General features: G+C 38.2%; 2 protein-coding genes across 8 annotated transcripts in view; both read right to left on the reverse strand.

Moving 5' to 3' along the window:
• Positions 1–2,302, reverse strand: part of RAPGEF6 (Rap guanine nucleotide exchange factor 6) — a 221,943-nt gene extending 219,641 nt beyond the window's left edge. For all 5 annotated transcript variants that reach the window (XM_065873547.1, XM_065873549.1, XM_065873546.1 and 2 more), the window contains exon 1: positions 2,234–2,302. In XM_065873547.1, the coding sequence (XP_065729619.1) occupies positions 2,234–2,302 (69 nt within the window). The remainder of the gene's footprint in view (positions 1–2,233) is intronic.
• Positions 2,303–11,369: 9,067 nt separating this feature from the next.
• Positions 11,370–20,083, reverse strand: part of FNIP1 (folliculin interacting protein 1) — a 128,882-nt gene continuing 120,168 nt past the window's right edge. For all 3 annotated transcript variants that reach the window (XM_065873553.1, XM_065873552.1, XM_065873551.1), the window contains 2 exons: positions 13,867–13,982; positions 11,370–11,448 (listed from right to left, as the gene is read on the reverse strand). In XM_065873553.1, coding sequence (XP_065729625.1) covers positions 11,370–11,448; positions 13,867–13,982 — 195 coding nt within the window. The remainder of the gene's footprint in view (positions 11,449–13,866; positions 13,983–20,083) is intronic.

The raw sequence follows: 20,083 nt of genomic DNA on the forward strand, positions 1-20,083 counted from the left end.
AGTCACTCAGAGCTCCTTGCTATTCCTTGAATGCATCAGACACGTTCCCATCTTAGAACTTTTGCAATGACTATTCTACTTGGAAAGCTATTTCCCCATATATCCCCATGGCTAACTCTATCACATGAATCAGACTTTAATCAAAATTCATCTCAACCAGGACACCAACTACCTTAAATTGCACCCAGTCCTTGTCCCTTACTTCCAATTCCTTTATCCTGCTCTTTCTTTAACTAGCAATTATCAGCTAACATATTATGTAACATACTTGTTTATTATATTTATCTGCCTACTCCCCTCTCTCTTCTGTTAGAATGTAAACACCAATAGGGCATGCCTGTTTTGTTCACTGATACATCCTAGTGCACAAAATAGTGCCTTGAACTGGTAAGCTTTCAACAAATAATTGTTGAGTGAATATATTTATAATAGACCCTTAAGAGTCCACTAAAAAGAATAAGGATCTTCTGAAAGCAGGCATGACCCTATAAGAATTTCATCAAATTATTTATCACAAATAACTCAAAACTAGGATTCAATTTATCACTTCTTTATTGATACTTCTGTACCCCGAACAAATTCTACACTCATTCAAAAGCACTGCCAATGATGGGACATCCCTGGCGGTCCAGGAGTTAGGACTCCACGCTTTCACTGCCAAGGACCCAGGTTCAATCCCTGGTGGGGGAACTAAGATCCCACAAGCCACGTGGCGTGGCAATCAAGCAACCAATAAATCAATAAACAAAAGTTTAAAAAGCACTGCCACTGATTCAAGCAGTTAACAAGTTATGCTGCTAGATGTCAGAGCTCCAGTCTGTGTACTGTGGGCAGCTGTTTAGCATTTCCTTAAGCAACGCTGCTGTTCCAGTAAAACAAGATAAAGTACTTACACAGCACGCAATGGCCACCACAACTTTGTGAACAGTTTAGAAATTTTCCTAAAACTCAAAAATAAGCAATTTCAAAGTAGGTAATTCTGTTATTAAAGAAAATTAGGATCTTCCCATTAAATTGTGAATTTATCATAAGTAATACTTAAAAGTAAAACCTACATTATACATTGTAAGCCTTGTATGATACTTTCTAATGATTTTAAAACTATGGTAGATTCACCTGTTCAAAGTGAATGCTTTCAATTAACCCACAATGACCTCAAGAATTATCAGAGGAAAATTAAGACACATGGGGATTACAAATGCAGGTCTTAAAAAGAGGACCGTGGAAAGTGGTAGAATTTGCTTTCTTTCTATGCAAAGATCAGGATTTCCAATAACAAAGTTTGACCCAGCAGCTACAATTACAGCTTGACTAATATCATGTCACAAAAGGTCAGCCCAAATTACTGAGACTTACTATGCAAAACATTATTAATCTGAAAAACACAAAAGTGATTTAGGAAGAACTAACCAAAGCACTTCATTTTATATATTGCAATTACACACAAGACAATCCAACAATCCATTCACATTGTTGTTAGTTTTTGCTTTTTGGTTTAGGAAACATCCCACTTATTATGGAAACTTATCCAAATCAAGGAAAACCTTCCCTCCCCCGCCCCCAATTTAAGCCTCTATAGGGATTGCCAAGGTTAACAGGTTTCAGTTATTTGCCCGAACACCAGCCTTCAGCTCAAGTGAAAATCATTTAACTCAATACAGCAGGTTTTGGATCCAAGCACAAAATACTTTAACATTTCCCAGTGACACACAAAAAACTACCTCCCCAGAACTTATCTTCAGATACGCATAATTCTCCACCAGAATTCATCATCTGACTGGATGCAAAGTTTTAAACTGATCTTGAAAACTTTATCTTTCTTTGGGCAATTGAACAGCATTTCAAAGAACTTTAAGAGCAGTTATTTCTTAATAACACGGCTGTTATAGTTCACTTACAATTTTTCATAGTCTACCTATCTACGGGACAATCTCAGTCCGAGACCCACATTTTACCCTGAAAAAATACGATTTAGTAATGGTGCTTTTTTTATCGAAAACACTGCGAAGTCACCGGCAAGGACGGGTGTGCGGGGAAGGCGGCACAGCGAGCGGGAAAGACGGTCGTCACCCGCCCGCGACCAGGGCCCGGGTCAGGGCCGGGGACTCAGAGAACAGATACCTTGGCAGCAGGTGCGAGGCTCTGACAAGGGGGCAGTTGCCGCAAGTTTCGGACCGACAGAGGGATGCTGTCCGTTGGACAGCGGGAGGCGCGCCGGGCCAGCTGGCCTTACCTCTGGCGTCCGCTCGGGCGGCTTCTTCTTCAGCGCCTGCCTAGCTCCGGGGTCCACGGGTGAGTTCATGGTCGCGGCCCCGGCCCCCGTGCTCCCCAGCCTGCCCTTAGCAGCCCACGCGACAGCCCATTCACCCTAGGTAGGGGGGCTACACCCTCTTCCCCCTCCCCTGAAGAAGGGAGCTCCAGACTGCGGGGGGGTCCCCGCTTTGGCAAACAAGCCTTCGCACGGCCCGCCCAGGGCCTCAGCCCACGCGCGACTGGCCAGAGAAGCCCGCGCGGGGGCGGAGGAAAGGCGAGTGCGCGTGCGCAGCACGCGCAAGCGCGCAAACGGGCGCCTAAGGGCGTGACTCTGAAATGACGTAAAAACTGGGGCGGTGCAGTGAAGCCTCCTCCAACCCTTCTTCGTGAGATTTGAAGAAACGTCGCGAGACATCACCCAAGTCCGTCACGGGATCCGCCTCGGAGTTGGGGTTTCCGCCGCACCAGTTTCCGGTGGGGGGGGGGGTGCGCTGAAAACGCGCTGTGACCTACTGAACGAGAATAGCGTGTTGGGGATCGAACCAGTGCGGCAGGTGTTCTGGGTGGAGAGTTCTGTTTGTGCCAAAATCCGGAAGCTCGGGGCATGGCCAAGCCCGGGGCGGAGCTCCAGGTCTGCAACTCCGACACCGCTCCCTAGGAGAACGTGCGGAAGTCGAAGCGGCCATTCGGCAAACAAGGAAGGTCACAGCTTCTCTTCCCTGTCTTCTAATAAAACGAATCTCTTGTGTAAGGAGCCCGCTGAGAACTACCTGCCTTGTCTAAGACGGACGCCCTGACATCAGGGCAGAGGAACCGAAGTTTCGTGGCCTTGAGCAGGGGTGGGCAGCCACCGTGCCTGCAGCCAGCTCAAGAGTTACTGCTGGTTTGCGAAGTCAGTCTAGACTACGTTCACGTAACCACTGCCCAGGACAGCCTTCCCTCCGCCCAACCCCTTCTCAGGCAGCGGGCCTTAGGGTTGCCTGGCTCAGGAGTGACGGCGCTCTCACTACAGTTTACATACTAGTCTGTTTCCCAACAGGCCGAATAAGGCAAATTAACGTTTATTTACTAGTCCCTTGGTAAGAAAAACATCTCGACTACTCTCTGCGGCAGCCACACACCTGCAGAGGCTGTTTCTGCCTTAAGGTCACTGACAGAATTCCAGAATCCATCGTTCTAAACAGTCCTATGTCAGCGTACAGATAAGCCGTACAGGTTACACAGTTCCTTACTTTGGAGCCTCATAAGCATGTCCTTTCCACTGAATACATCTTAGTATTTCTTACAGCAATTGACATGGTTCACTAAATAACTCGAAGCGATTTAAGATTATGATGTTATTCACATTTATTTTAATGACATGGTAATAAGAAAATTATATTTTAGAGTAACAAAAGGGAAAGGAGAGTTCAGGCTGCAACATTCACCGTTTCAGGGACCTAGTAATGATGGCTGATGTTAATAAGGGTTTTGTTTTCCGTTGGTCATTCACCTTGCCCAAACTTGAAGTTTACAACATAATATTAGCACACTTCGTTTTTAAGTATAGGACAAAAACCTTACCAGGGAGTTATGACTCAGCCACTCTGGAAGGAAATTTTCAGTTGATCACAATTGTGACATTGTCACTTTCGTCATTTTTTTGTGTATAAACATATCCTCTCAAAAGTCTGCGTAAGATCACAAAGGTTATCCCTTCCATTTTTGAAGCATGTTTCCAAAGCCAGAAGCATGTTTCCAAAGCCACATCAATATTTTGAAAAGAGGGAAAAGGCATTAAAACATGATGACCACGAGCTTGGACTTTAGGGGCAAACATCTGTATTTGTCTTTAATAGGCCATTTCTAGTTAAATGACTTAGTTATTTGATATTTCTAAAATTCAGTTTCCTTAACCGTAAAATGGGAATAGTAAAAGACCTATTGCTTTGGAATTCTCTTAAGATTACATGAGATAATTTATGTGAAGCATTTAGGATGTTGCCTGCACAATCCAGGCACTCTTTACTATTTCTATTACTTTACCTCTAGGAAGTGATTTCTCTAAAGCATATATTCAAATTTGAAGAATTGGATAGGTTTTTCCTTCACTGCTTTTTTTTTTATTAGAACTATTAAGAATCACATTTAAGTATTCATGAAGATGTGGAGCAACAGGAACTCTCACAAACTGCCAGTTAAGTGTCTATTGGGAAACCAGTTAGAAAAAAAAGAAGTATCTAGTAAAGCTGAAACTAGCAAGCCCACTCCTTGATATATGTCCTAAAGAATACCCAGAAAAGATGAACAAAAATGGGCACTGTTCATATTAGCCAAAAATTGGAAATAACCGAATTGTCCATCAACTATAGAATGGGTAAATTGCTGTATATTCATTCAGTGAAACACGACCTACATAGCACATGAATGAATCTCCAACATAATGTTGATAGAAAAAAAGCAAAACAAAATATGGGGTATAATTACACAAAGTTCAAACAAGCAAAACTAAAGTATATCACTTAGAGATGCATACACAAAACTATTAAAAGAGAGCAAGGAAATGTTCACGAAAATCATGTTGGAATTTACAAAAATGAGAAGAGAGAGTATTATGATCAGGATAGGGCACATGGAGGAGGGGTGGAGATCCTGAATTACTGAAAATGATTTACTTCTTGACCTAAGTGATGGTTACATTAGTGTACATTTATTAATTTTATATAATACTAGACAAGAAAAAATTAAGTCTATAAAAGTAACATTAAAATAGACCTTATAAGACAGCAACAGTAAAAACAGTATATTAATATCCACAGTAACTATACACACCTAAATTTAAACATATTTTCAAAATCTATCTTGTCCTTTCCTATCCTGTATTGTGCTTTGGTATGCTGAAAAAAGTGAGGAGACAGTGAGAGCTCTAGTAGCTATTTTCAGAGAAAAGCCAACCTCTACGATAGGATTCACCAACATTAACATGTAGCTGAAACAAAAAAGTAATGGTTCTGAATGCAAGTAACTTACTAAATTATAGGAAAACAAAAAGATGGTTACGTCTTTAAAAAAAAAAAAGTAGCTTAACTACTTACCCTACCTTAATTTTTGTCATTATACTTACCACAACCTGACAGCATAATATCTTTGTCTATCTCCTCCACCAGCAGGAAATATGTAAACTTCATGAGAAAGTGTGTGTTATTTACTGACTTATCCCTGGCACCCAGACCCGTGCCCAGCACATAACAGGTGCTCAATCAATATCTGCTAAATGAACAAATTGATCTATCTAAGGACTAAGTGATTAAGAGGGGATTTTGCTTTTAAAAAGATAGACACTTGATTGCTTTCCAATGGCAAAGAAAGATATCTGGCTAGACAACTGTTCTATTATGCAAAACTGAATACTTATTAGGCACACACAATTATATGGCCATCTTTGTAGAACAACAGCAAACCATCAAAAGACTGAAGTTAAGAGCACTGGTTTTAATAGCACCTAGAATGGAGTAAGGAATTCAGATTTGGGGTATGCTGGGAAACTGAGTCACTACTAGTTGAAAACTAAGAGCACTTGCTGGCCCAATTTCTATCACTGAATAAGAATCTTTGAGGGTGGGGTCTAGGAATTAATACTTTCCAAACACTATCTAGGTGTTCCTAATATGCAACCAGGTTTGAAAACTACTTTAAACTAACTCAGGTTTTGGACTAGTCTGACCCATCTTAATTCCGACACAATGAAGGATATTGACTTGTGAGTGATGAAGCAAATGTATGACACAAAAGTGGCATCACAAGTTTCTTGAGGAAATAATATCTTCTTTATATTTACACAACACTTCAACAAGGTTATTCCCTTTGAGACAATTTAGGTAACACTGCTTTTATCAATAATTTTACTTTGACTGTTGAGGTGAATATAAAAACATGTTTTGGGACTGTCCTTGTTACAATGGTCACTTGGAAAGGAAGGAATCTCCAACCTCTTCAACTTAATACTCTCCTTAAATACAGTTATACCTAGGGCAGGTCTAATCAGATAGTGCTAACCTGGGCAGAGAGCTGTCTGCAACCTGATGAAGGGATAGGTCTAGGCTCATACTTTTATGAAAAGGAGAGTCCCTTTTAAAGGAAACGTTATAAGGGGACCAAATCCTGGGGTATTGGCAAGAAAGAAGCCCCTGACCCGAGCATATGCTTTAAGACCAGAAGTTCTCCTGAAAAAATAATGGATGGAAATTTCATCCATTTAAAAATCTCTTGCTAAAAATTTCTTTTAAAAAATTTAAAAGAAAATTCTTTACAACTCTCTTTTGGATTGCCTGTATTTTCTTTTCTTTAGGGAAGTTTCAAATCTTAACTCTACAGCAAACATGGCCAAGTCTACAGTCTGCACTATAAAGCAAGGACAAGAAGCATTACAGTCTCCAACTTCCCCCTTTCCTATCTGCCTAAGTCCTTCTCACTCAGAGTTACAATTCACCAGCCCCCAGTGCACCTTCAGCTCATGTTTGGTCCCACTTGCCACCCCACCCCTACACCTCCTACAATGGCAAAGACAAACAAAGAAATCTCAGGTATCTTTACAACACATCTGTCACCACATCCTAGTTGGAAACATTCTGTTCTGAGACAGGAAAGAGTATATGACCTCAGATTAAATTCTCTGTATTTCAGTTTCTCATTAGCAGAATCTATGCTTCTCAGAAATGTTGCAAGATTTCTTTAAATTTTTATCAGAGAACAGCAGATATAAACACAGGCAATTATAAACCTCTAAACTATCTGATAAATGCTTCCCAAATACTTGATACTTCCTTTCTGCTTTAAAACAGTGCACTTAGTCTCTTCAGTCAAATGTAAGAGTGATAAATGTAAAATAATATAAAAACAGGCACTGCAAAAAGCCCCTGGCCTAATCCTGCCTCCTGGCGTAACTCTGCCCAAATCAACCCAACCTGAGTAAGGCAGCTTCCCAACAGCCTACTCAGGGTTGAATCACTGCTGCAGAGCAGGCGCTAAGGACTGATGGAAGAGGTGACTTCCCTACAATGCAGATGAAGACGACAGACTTGCTCAGAGGGACATGCAAATCCGTGAACAGAACAGGATTAGAATCCAAACCAACAGGCCAATTTTTTGTTTAATTTTAAAGTCAGGGGCTTCCCTGGTGGCGCAGTGGTTAAGAATCTGCCTGCCAATGCAGGGGACACGGGTTCAAGCCCTGGTCTGGGAAGATCCCACATGCCGCAGAGCAATTAAGCCCGTGCACCACAGCTACTGAGCCTGTACTCTAGAGCCCGCAAGCCACAACTACTGAGCCCATGTGCTACAACTACTGAAGCCCGCACGCCTAGAGCCTGTGCTCCGCACAAGAGAAGCTACTTCTCATTGCCTTCTCAAGGCAGTGAGAAGCCTGTGCACCTCAACGAAGAGAGGCCCCTACTTGCTGCAACTAAAGATAGCCCATGCGCATCAACAAAGACCCAATGCAGCCAAAAATAAATAATAAAGTCAGTAGTAATTTTAATTAGAAACAATGTTCTTGACAAGTTTACATGGCTTCTTCTAGTTTTAAATGATTGGTACTCAGTTTGTTTTCACAAAAGCATTTAAAGAAAATTTCAATTTGTCATCGTGAAGATTCGGTCAAATGTAAGAATATACCATATTTTTTGTTTACTACACTTTAACTCAAAAGAATATATGTTAGGAATTCCCTGGTGGCGCAATGGTTAAGAATCCGCCTGTCAATGCAGGGGACACGGGTTTGAGCCCTGGTCTGGGAAGATACCACAGGCTGTGGAGCAACTAAGCCTGTGTGTTTCAACTACTGAGCCTGCACTCTAGAGCCTGCAAGCCACAACTACTGAGCCCACATGCTGCGACTACTGAAGCCCACGCGCTCTAGGGCCTGCGTGCTACAACTACTAAGCCCGCGTGCTGCAACTACTGAAGCCTGCGCCTAGAACCCATGCTCCACAACAAGAGAAGCTACCACAATGAGAAGCCCGTGCACTGCAACGAAGAGTAGCCTCTCTCACTGCAACTAGAGAAAGCCCGTGCACAGCAACAGACCCAACGCAGCCAAAAATAAAAAAAAATAAAGAATGTTAAATTTCCCCCAAAATAAAATAGATAGGAGCTGTACAGCAAAGGCTGGACAGATTACCTAGCAACCATAGCACCCCAAAATTACTGAGCATTTGGAGTGTGCCAAGCATTGAGATAAATTCTCGACATTCCTTATTTCATTTGACTCTGACAACCTCATAAAGTAGATTCTACTAAGTTACCAATTCAGAAATTTAGGATTAGAGAAGGACATTATGAACAAGGTCACATGCCTAGAAGTGTCACATTTGGGAAAACAATCCAGGTGGGCCGGCACCAGAATCCATGTTACGTATACCTTATTAAATGTGAAAGAAAGAACAACATCATCCATCAAATTGACATGTGTATTTATTGCACAAATATCCCCTAGAACTGGGAGGTTATTATAATACAGGCGTACATTTGAGAAATGTATACAGAACAAGAAACAAGTATTTACATTTTACATCTCCCACCATCTAAATAACTTAAAGCATAATAATCTCATAAGACATCTACCAGAAGTAGGCATTGTGTAAAATCTGTTTCTTTTTAAAGTGATCATCCCCAGTGTATGCCAATTGCAACAAAATGAAATCTGTGCTAGTATGTTTATTGCACTTAACATTTTCAAACTCAAAATTAAGACATATTAATAAAAGCCAGGAATATTTAAAATCAAACCAATTAGTTTATATACAGGAAAAATTAGTTTTAAATCTATAATGTAAAAGATCCCTTTTTCATCTCCTGTTGCAACAAATAGGTTTTTAAAATGTGTAACATATATCTATCTGTACCGTAAGAAGTTGAAAAAAATTATTTTGAACAGACCAAAAATTCTTTTCACATTCATCATAATGATCACACTTTAAAGAAGTAGCAGCTCATTCCTTGGGCTTTGTGTAATGCAAGAATGACTAAGATGAAGGAGCAGAAATTACAGAAGAATTGCAAATTATAAAACTCAGGAATCCTATAAGGATTGATGATTCTATAAGAAACTATAGGCCTTTTCCTTTCAAGCAAAGCTTAGTTTTAAGAATTACAGTAGCATGAGCCATCCATTTATTGAAGACTAGATTTCCTAAATGGTAATTTATTAGAGATTTCAAATAGATAGGACTGTGAACAGTTCAATGATTAATTTAAACAATAACACACATAAAAGACACTGTCTACCTGCTACATATTCTGAACTACAATTAAAAATAAAAATGTACAGTGGCCACATATGATCTTTTCTATATTCTGAATTCTGCTAGAGATTGATTCATAAAATTCCAAACAACAGATGAGAGAAGAACTTCATTAATGAATAGACTAAAAAAATTAAGCTAACGAAAATATATCCATAAACACTCTTTGACAGCAAGTCATCCATGGAAGACTCTGGTACTAACTGGGACCAGCTGATAGGACACAGGGGCCAAAGCAATTGCAAGCACACCAATTTCAGGTTTACATTCCATTAAAATAACCATTTCTTCTTAGTCTAGCTGGAGATTAGAGTAAGACAAAATGTGACCCAATGCTATAAATTCAAGGGCAAAGACTAAATAAACCACAGAAATCTTCCTTAATTATTGAAAACTTAAATAGCAAGAATAGATGCATTGTAGACAAAATGTACCTAGAAACAGAATGAGCAAGTGGTTTTCTGTTTTAAGCTAATCAACTAATTATGATGAAAATAGTTCATGAAAGCAGAAACCAGCTTCACTTCTAGCATTAAAACCATCTTAGACCAGATAAGTAAAGGATAAACTATAATGTAGTATTTCAAGTAAACTGAGGTAGTAGAGCATAATGAAAACTTTATCTACCCATCTTTCTATTTACACTACTTACAAGAGTTTGGTTCCATATTAGCCTTTCTCACAAGCAACACTCTACAATATATACAAAAACAATAACAACTGAAAAGAAATCTTTGAAAAAAGTTAGCTTTTGGAAGAGAGGAGCTATTAGAGAAAAAAAAAATCTTAAGAGTTAATGAGTTATTTTAGTGTAAACTGAATATTATGAAGCAGTGAAACAAATATTCAGTTCCTATGGGTTCAAGAAGGGCTGATACCGAAACCAAGGGCCTCGGCTACCTGAGCACTTTTAAAGAAAATAGTATTATTTCTGCCAATGCTTTGGTGCAATTTTTAATCCTAATTTTAATTTATTAAATTAAATGCAAATATGTAAATATTAATATTTATAAGAATTAGCTTATACTTATAAACAAATGGTATAAAGTAGTATTCTTATTTTGGGAATCTACATTCCTCAGCCTTAAAAAAAGATTGGCTTTACTTATATATTTAGGGTGTGTGAAACAGAAAAATCACCAGAAAGTAATATTTCAACATTATATACAATTAATCCTAGTTGAAAATATATTTTTTAAAAAGGCATGTTTACCAATCTTGTATTTCTACCTCTGCTTTTTTAAAAATTAGATACATATGTACACTTGGATGGATAACATAACACAGATTTATACGCTTTATTCTGAGTTTATTCTAATTAACAAGCTGTTTAAAATACTTTGAGAAATACCCAGAAATCAGCTATTTTGAATTGAAAAACAAAAAAACACAAAGTTTCATAGATCTTTGTACCTTAGAAATAAAGAATTAAAACTAATGAAATGACTCTTTCTGAGCCATTTAATCATGAGATATCCATTCCTCCTACTTATGGGTTGTGGCAAGACTGTAGTGATCATAATGAAATTCCTCAATGTTACTCATTTTGTAGAAACGTCGAAGTTACACTTTGGCTTCTTCAAATGCTCTCCCCCCAAATGCTGTTTTTAGTTTCACTTGGTCAAAAATCTGCCACCATCCAGAAGTCCAATCAAAATGAAAAAGCCATCCAGTGATGACACAATATGCACTGCAATGCAGAATACCCACCCAGGTGACTGACTCATTCAGATGAAGGTCTGACAGAGAAAAAAAATTGCCATAAATGCATGTTGTGACTGCTTCCTTGGTTTCTACTTAACTTTCCAACAAAGTTAATTTCCAACAGCCTTTCTGTTAAAGTAGTATCTGAGCAACATATGGAGAGTGAGTGCTTGCTACAGCAGCCAGAAGAGGAAGATCACTGGATTCAATCCTGAAATTAAAAAAAAAAAAATCTCAGTTCAGGTTTATTCCTACAGGCAATGACTGCTATCTATAAAGTCACTATACATCTCCACTCAAGGAGCTTGGCCACCCTGGCCAAAAGGAAAAGGGTAAGAGAACTGAAGATAATGAAAATTAGAAATTTTTCAGTAAGTAAAAACCATAACTAAAGATTTTTAAAACAGCCTCTGAAACCCAACAGTAACAAAGTCACGAATGCAGGAAACCATCTCACTGATGTGCTGATGGACCATGCATCAGGGCAAGGGATAATGTCTAAGAAATACTATATAGGGACTTCACTGGTGGCGCAGTGGTTAAGAAGCCACCTGCCAATGCAGGGGACACAGGTTCGAGCCGTGGTCCAGGAAGATCCCACATACCGCGGAGCAGCTAAGCCTGTACGCCACAACTACTGAGCCCACGTGACACAACTACTGAAGCCTGTGTACCTAGAGCCTGTGCTCCGCAACAAAGAGAAGCCACCGTAATGAGAAGCCTGCTCACCACAACGAAGAGTAGCCCCCACTTGCTAAAACTAGAGAAAGCCCACACCCAGCAACGAAGACCCAACGCAGCCAAAAATAAATAAATTTATTTTTTTAAAAAAAAGAAATATTATATAATATAATAACAGAATAATAGTGTGCAGCCATATTGTTTTGGATACAAATGTTTCTATAATAAGATTTACTTGGAAGACATAATGGAAGCCTCTTAAAAATACAACCTACCACAAATAACTTACACGAAGAGAAAAATGGCCAATAAATATCAAAATAAGTTATGCAGACACACTCCTCGTTAGAGAATAAATCTGAATAAAATCAGATTTCATTATTCAGCTAGTAGCTTGGCGAAGATTAAAAAGTTTGGTAATAAATAGCAGTAAGAAGAGTGTGCTTCCCACTGTTCGTGAAAATTTATTCTGGTACTTTCTGGATAGCATTTACTATTACTGTCAAAATACCAACAATTTAATCACATATGGCCTTTAATTCAAAAACTCTACATCAAAGAATTTATCCTATAAACCTCAAAGGTTTATATTTATTCCAGCATTGATTTGTAACAGCAAAACACTGAAAATAAATTCCACCATATAATGGAATGCATTACAGCCATTAAAAATGATATAGATCAGTGTGTGTGGTATATGCTTAAATGAACAAACATTCAAGACACATTAAAAGGCAAGCTGCACCAAGATATATAGAGTACAAATTAATTTATATTTTTAACCCTACACATTTAAAAATTCTGTAAGAAGAAACAATCCACTAACTGTGCTTGACTGAGGACTGGAAGTTGAGGAAAAGACTTACTTTTCACTTTATGCCAAAATGCACTGAAACTTTCATTATATGTACATTACTTTAAAAATTAGTTTAAATTTTCTAAAAATAAAGGCATTACATGCAGAGAATCATCTATTTCTAATCTGGATAATAAGCAATAACATTAATGAATGAATTTAATTTGGTTTCAGACATATAGTAGCAACTCAATGTTGGCTCTTTCTCCCTTCATAAAAGGTGAAATTAGACAAAAGTTCTAGCTTGTTTTAATTTATTCAACCAGCATTTCAAGAAATAATTTTCACATACACACACACAAAGTGGACACAGAACACAGGGAAAGTGACTACAGAACATAATGAAAGGGGCTATACTATGCCTCTCGCCAATTTCCTGTTTGTCCTTCAGTTAGCATTTTAAATAATTAGCTTCTTCCTAGGAATAACTTCAGAGTATAAAGACATAATATATAGATAATGGGGAAGGAGTAATAATATGTAGATAATATACCATCATCCATAGAGTGCCATTACTTCAATCAGATCATTTGGAAAGCCGGGCAGATGCTGGGAATGATGAGTTTACAACATATTTAATAAATAAAAACGAATACTTACTTATTTATTTCTAATGCAAAAATTTAGACTTTAATTCCTTTTTATTCGACTATATTCTCAACCTACTGTAATTGCACAAGAGAAAGTGCATTTCAGATCAGTGTAGGACAGGGTTCTGCTTTTATACTGTATACAACAGGGGTCCCCAACCCACAGGCCATGGACTGGTACTAGTCTGTGGCCTGTTAGGAACCAGGCCGCACAGCAGGAAGTGACGGGCGGGCAAGCGAGCAAAGCTTCATCAGCCGCTCCCCGTCATTCGCATTACTGCCTAAGCCATTCTCCATACCCCACGGGTGGAAATGGAAACCGATCCCTGGAGCCAAAAAGGTTGGAGACCGCTGGTATAGAACAACCCAGCTGATAACAGTATACAGCTTCTAACAAGACAAAAAACTTAAAAAGAAAAAAGGCAATTCTGAGGAATATTCCTTGCCTAAATATACACAGTGAAACGAGAAAGCACAGCCGGAAAAGGAATCAGGAACATACCCTAAAACCACTCCCAGCTCCTTGACATGAACACGCATCTGTCCCCGCAGGTACTCAGACAGCATTTTGCTCTTAAAGTACAGCTCCTGTAACCGGTCTTCAAGATGCATTACACACTGCAGTTAGGAGGGAAACAAGAATCAAGTCAGAAAATGGACAACTCTTAAGTAATGCAAATTCCAAAGCATCATGTTTTGACAATTCTATTTAGTTATTCCAACATAAACTAAAATTTGGAGCACATTTTTATTTTTTGAATTTTATTTTATTTTTTATATAGCAGGTTCTTATTAGTTATCCATTTTATACATATTAGTGTATATATGTCAGTACCAGTCTACCAATTCATCCCACAACCCGCACCACCCCGCCGCTGCATCAATGTACATTCCCATCAACAATGCCAGAGGGTTCCTCCTCTCCACACCCTCTCCAACATTTGTTGTTTGTAGATTTTCTGATGATGCCCATTCTAACTGGTGTGAGGTGGTACCTCATTGTAGTTTTGATTTGCATTTCCCTAATAATTAGTGATGTTCAGCAGCTTTTCATGTGCTTCTTGGCCTTCTTTGGAGAAATGTCTATTTAGCTCTTCTGCCCATTTATGGATTGGGTTGTTTGTTTTTTTAATGTTGAGCTGCATGAGCAGTTTATATATTTTGGAGATTAATTCTTTGTCCATTGATTCGTCTGCAAATATTTTCTCCCATTCTAAGGGTTCTCTTTTCATCGTTTGTAGTTTCTTTTGCTGTGGAAAAGCTTTTAATCTTAATTAAGTCCCATATGTTTATTTTTGTTTTCTTTTTTTTTTTTTGCGGTACGCGGGCCTCTCACTGTTGTGGCCTCTCCCTCTGTGGAGCACAGGCTCCGGAGGCGCAGGCTCAGTGGCCATGGCTCACAGGCTCAGCCGCCCCGCGGCATGTGGGATCCTCCCAGACCAGGGCATGAACCCGTGTCCCCTGCAGCGGCAGGGAGACTCTCAACCACTGCACCACCAGGGAAGCCCTGTTTTCATTTCTTACTCTAGGAGGTGGGTCAAAAAAGATCTTGCTGTGGTTTATGTCAAAGAGTGTTGTTCCTATGTTTTCCTCTAAGAGTTTTATAGTGTCTGGTCTTACATTTAGGTCTCAAATCCATTTTGACTTTATTTTTGTGTATGGTGCTAGGGAGTGTTCTAATTTCATTCTTTTACATGTAGCTGTCCAGTTCTCCCAGTACCACTTACTGAAGAGACTGTCTTTTCTCCATTGTATATCCCTGCCTCCTTTGTCATAGATTAGTTGACCATAGGTGCATGGGTTTATCGCTGGACTTTCTATCCAGTTCCTTGGATCTATATTTCTGTTTTTGTGCCAGTACCATACTGTCTTGATTACTGTAGCTTTGTAGTATAATCTGAAGTCCGGAAGCCTGATTCCTCCAGCTCCGTTTTTTTCCCTCAAGACTGCTTCAACTATTCGGGGTCTTTTATGTCTCCACACAAATTTTAAGATTTTTTGCTTAGTTCTATAAAAAATGCCATTGGTAATTTGATAGGGATTGCACTGAATCTGTAGATTGCTTTGGGTAATACAGTCATTTTCACAATACTGATTCTTCCAGTCCAAGAACATGGTATATATCTCCATCTGTTTGTATCATCTTTAATTTCTCTCATCAGTGTCTTATACTTTTCTGCATACAAGTCTTTTGTCTCCCTAGGTAGGTTTATTCCTAGGTATTTTATTATTTTTGTTGCAATGGTTAATGGGAGTGTTTCCTTAATTTCTCTTTCAGATTTTTCAACACTAGTGTATGGGAATGCAAGAGATTTCTGTGCATTGATTTTGTATCCTGCAACTTTACCAAATTCATTGATTAGCTCTAGTAGTTTTCTGGTGGCATCTTTAGGATTCTTTATGTATAGTATCATGTCATCTGCAGTGTCAGTTTTACTTCTTCTTTTCCAATTTTTATTCTTTTTATTTCTTTTTCTTCTCTGATTGTGGTGGCTAGCACTTCCAAAACTATGTTGAAAAACAGTGGTGAGAGTGGACATCCTTCTCTTGTTCCTGATCTTAGAGGAAATGCTTTGAGTTTTTCACCGTTGAGAATGATGTTTGCTGTGGGTTTGTCATACATGGCCTTTATTATGTTGAGGTAGGTTCCCTCTATGCTCACTTTCTGGAGAGTTTTTGTCATAAATGGGTGTTGAATTTTGTCAAAAGCTTTTTCTGCATCTATTGAGATGATCATATGGTTTGACCATATTCTTCAATTTGTTAATATGGTGTATCACACTGATTATTTGCGTATATTGGAGAATCATTACATTCCTGGGATAAATCCCACTTCCTCATGGTATACGATCCTTTTAATGTGCTGTTGGATTCTGCTTGCTAGTATTTTGTTGAGGATTTTTGCATCTATATTCATCAGTGATATTGGTCTGTAATTTTTTTTTGTAGTATCTTTGTCTGGTTTTGGTGTCCTCATAGAATGAGTTTGGGAGTGTTCCTTCCTCCACAATTTTTTGGAAGAGTTTGAGAAAGATGGGTGTTAGCTCTTCTCCAAATGTTTGATAGAATTCACCTGTGAAGCCATCTGGTACTGGACTTTTGTTTCTCAGAAGATTTTTAATCACAGTTTCAATTTCATTACTTGTGATTGGTCTGTTCATATTTTCTATTTCTTCCTGGCTCAGTCTTGGTAAGTTATATCTTTCTATAAATTTGTCCATTTCTTCCAGGTTGTCCATTGCATTGGCAGAGAGTTGCTTGTAGTAGTGTCTTAGGATGTTTTGTATTTCTGCGGTGTCTGCTGTAACTTCTCCTTTTCATTTCTAATTTTATTGATTCGAGTCCTCTCCTTCTTTTTCTTGATGAGTCTGGCTAATGGTTTATCAATTTTGTTTATCTTCTCAAACAACCAGCTTTTAGTTTTATTGATCTTTGCTACAGTTTTCTTTGTTTCTATTTCATTTATTTCTGCTCTAATCTTTATCATTTCTTTCCTTCTACTAACTTTGGGTTTTGCTTGTTCTTCTTTCTCTACTTCTTTTAGGTGTAAGGTTAGATTGTTTATTTGAGATTTTTCTTGTTTCTTGAGGTAGGCTTGTATAGCTATAAACTTCCATCTTGTAACTGCTTTTGCTGCATCCCATAGGTTTTGGATCATCGTGTTTTCATTGTCATTTGTCTCTAGGTATTTTTTGATTTCCTCTTTGATTTCTTCAGCGATCGCTTGGTTATTTAGTAACATATTGTTTAGCCTTCAAGTGTTTGTGTTTTTTATGTTTTTTTTCCCTGTAACTGATTTCTAATCTCATAGCATTGTGGTCAGAATAGATGCTTGATATGATTTCAATTTTCTTAAATTTACTGAGGCTTGATTTGTGACCCAAGATGCGATCTATCCTGGATAATGTTCCGTGTGCACATGAGAAGAAAGTGTATTCTGTTGTTTCTGGATGGAATGTCCTATAAATACCAATTAAATCTGGTCTATAGTGTCATTTAAAGCTTGTGTTTCCTTATTAATTTTGTTTGGATGATCTGTCCATTGGTGTAAGTGACGTGTTAAAGTCCCCCATTATTACTGTGTTACTGTCAATTTCCTCTTCTATAGCTGTTAGCAGTTGCCTTATGTATTGAGGTGCTTCTATGTTGGGTGCATATATATTCATAATTGTTATATCTTCTTCCTAGATTGATCCCTTGATCATCATGTAGTGTCCTTCCTTGTCTCTTCTAACATTCTTTAAAGTCTATTTTATCTGAGTATTGCTACTCAAGCTTTCTTTTGATTTCCATTTGCATGGAGTATCTTTTTCCATCCCCTCATTATCAGTCTTTTTTTGTCCTAGGTCTGAAGTGGGTCTCTTGTAGATAGCATATAGATGGGTCTTGTTTTTGTATCCATTCAGGAAGCCTGTGTCTTTTGGTTGGAGCATTTAATCCGTTCACGTTTAAGGTAATTATTGATATGTATGTTCCTATGACCATTTTCTTAATTGTTATGGGTTTGTTTTTGTAGATCCTTTTCTTCTCTTGTGTTTCCCACTTAGAGAAGTTCCTTTAGCATTTGTTGTAGAGCTGGTTTGGTGGTGCTGAATTCTCTTAGCTTTTGCTTTTCTGTAAAGCTTTTGATTTCTCCATCGAATCTGAATGAGATTATTGCTGGGTAGAGTAATCTTGGTTGTAGGTTCTTCCTTTCATCACTTTAAACATGTCATGCCACTCCCTTCTGGCTTGTAGAGTTTCTGTTGAGAAATCAGCTCTTAACCTTATGGGAGATCCCTTGTATGTTATTTGTTGTTTTTCCCTTGCTGCTTTCAATAATTTTTCTTAGTCTTTAATTTTTCCCAATTTCATTACTATGTGTCTTGGCGTGTTTCTCCTTGGGTTTATCTTGTGTGGAACTCTCTGAGCTTCCTGGACTTGGGTGGCTATTTCCTTTACCACGTTAGGGAAGTTTTCGACTATAATCTCTTCAAATATTTTCTCGGGTCCTTTCTCTCTCTCTTCTCCTTCTGGGACCCCCTATAATGCGAATGTTGTTGTGTCTAATGTTGTCCCAGAGGTCTCTTAGGCTGTCTTTATTTCTTTTCATTCTTTTTTCTTTATTCTGTTCTGCAGCAGTAAATTCCACCATTCTGTCTTCCAGGTCAGTTATCAGTGCTTCTGCCTCAGTTATTCTGCTATTAATTCCTTGTAGTGTATTTTTCATTTCAGTTATTGTATTGTTCATCTCTGTTTGTTTTTTAATTCTTCTAGGTCTTTGTTAAACATTTCTTGCATCTTCTAGATCTTTGCCTCCATTCTTTTTCCAAGGTCCTAGATCATCTTCACTATCATTATTCTGAACTCTTCTTCCGGGAGGTGGTCTATCTCCACTTCATTTAGTTGTTTTCCTGGAGTTTTATCTTGTTCCTTCATCTGGTACATAGCCTTCTAACTTTTCATCTTGTCTATCTTTCTGTGAATGTGGTTTTTGCTCCACAGGCTGCAGGATTGTAGTTCTTCTTGCTTCTGCTGTCTGCCTTCTGGAGCACATTTTTAAAGCATGCAATCTTAGCTAAAGGAGTGTAAACCTTCTCTAGCTCATATCAAAGATTTAGAGTCTACAGTTATTTTTGTACCGTGGTAAATTACACATCATATAAAATTTACCATTTTACATATAAAAGTTACCATTTTAAATACTTAAGTGTTCAACTGAGAGGCATTATGTACATTCAAAATGTTGTGGAAGTATCACCACTACCCATATCCAGAACTTAAAAAAATACGTTTTTATTCCAAATTTGATAAATAAAACACTCAAATTAATACATTACAAATGTATTTAAATTAGAAAGGCTGCATTCTCCTGTGAAGAGCAAAAGAAAAAAACTTTGCAACAACTCACAGAGAGTGCTCTATAGGCCTTACTAGAAATGTTTCTAAGCTGGAATATTAAAAACTAAAACATATACTTTTTTTTATTGTCAATTAACTTGGTCAATTCACTAATAGGTGATTTTTCATGTGAATGGATAATATATATGTATGAGGAAAAAGGCATGAGGTGCAGGTGCTAAAACACTAAATTCTTGCAGTATTTCTTCCCAATGGAAACCAGCTGCTATTAAAGCTTCTAAGAAAAACACAGTTTGTTTTTCTTCAGAAAAAACAATTGAATGTATTTCTTGGCATACATTGTTTTATGGTACATATTTTGTGGTATAATGCTCATGTAGGCTGAAAATAACAAGCAAAAAAAAATCTATAAAATGTTTATAATAAAATTCATCCATATACACACACACACACACACACACACAATTTACCACACTACCCATTTTTAGGTATACAATTCAATGGCATTTAAGTACATTCGCAATGTTGTGCACCATCATCACTATCCACTTCCAGAACTTTTTTTCATTATCCCAAATAGAAACTCTGTACCCAGTATACAGTAACCCTTCATGCCCTCCTTCCCACCACCCCTGAACCTCTATCTACTTTCTGTTTCTATGAATGTGCCTATTATACATACCTAATGTAAGTGGGACCACACAGTATCTGTCCTTTTGTATTTTGCTTGTTTCACTTACTGTAACATTCCATCCATGTTGTATCATGTATCGGAATTTCATTCCTCTAGGTTGTCACAAAGCACTGGGCTGATCTCCCTGTGCTGTGCGGCAGCTTCCCAATAGCCAACCATTTTACGTTTGGTAGTGTGTATATGT

The sequence above is a fragment of the Phocoena phocoena genome, chromosome 3 (assembly GCF_963924675.1).
Source record: "Phocoena phocoena chromosome 3, mPhoPho1.1, whole genome shotgun sequence".
NCBI classification, from domain to species: domain Eukaryota; kingdom Metazoa; phylum Chordata; class Mammalia; order Artiodactyla; family Phocoenidae; genus Phocoena; species Phocoena phocoena.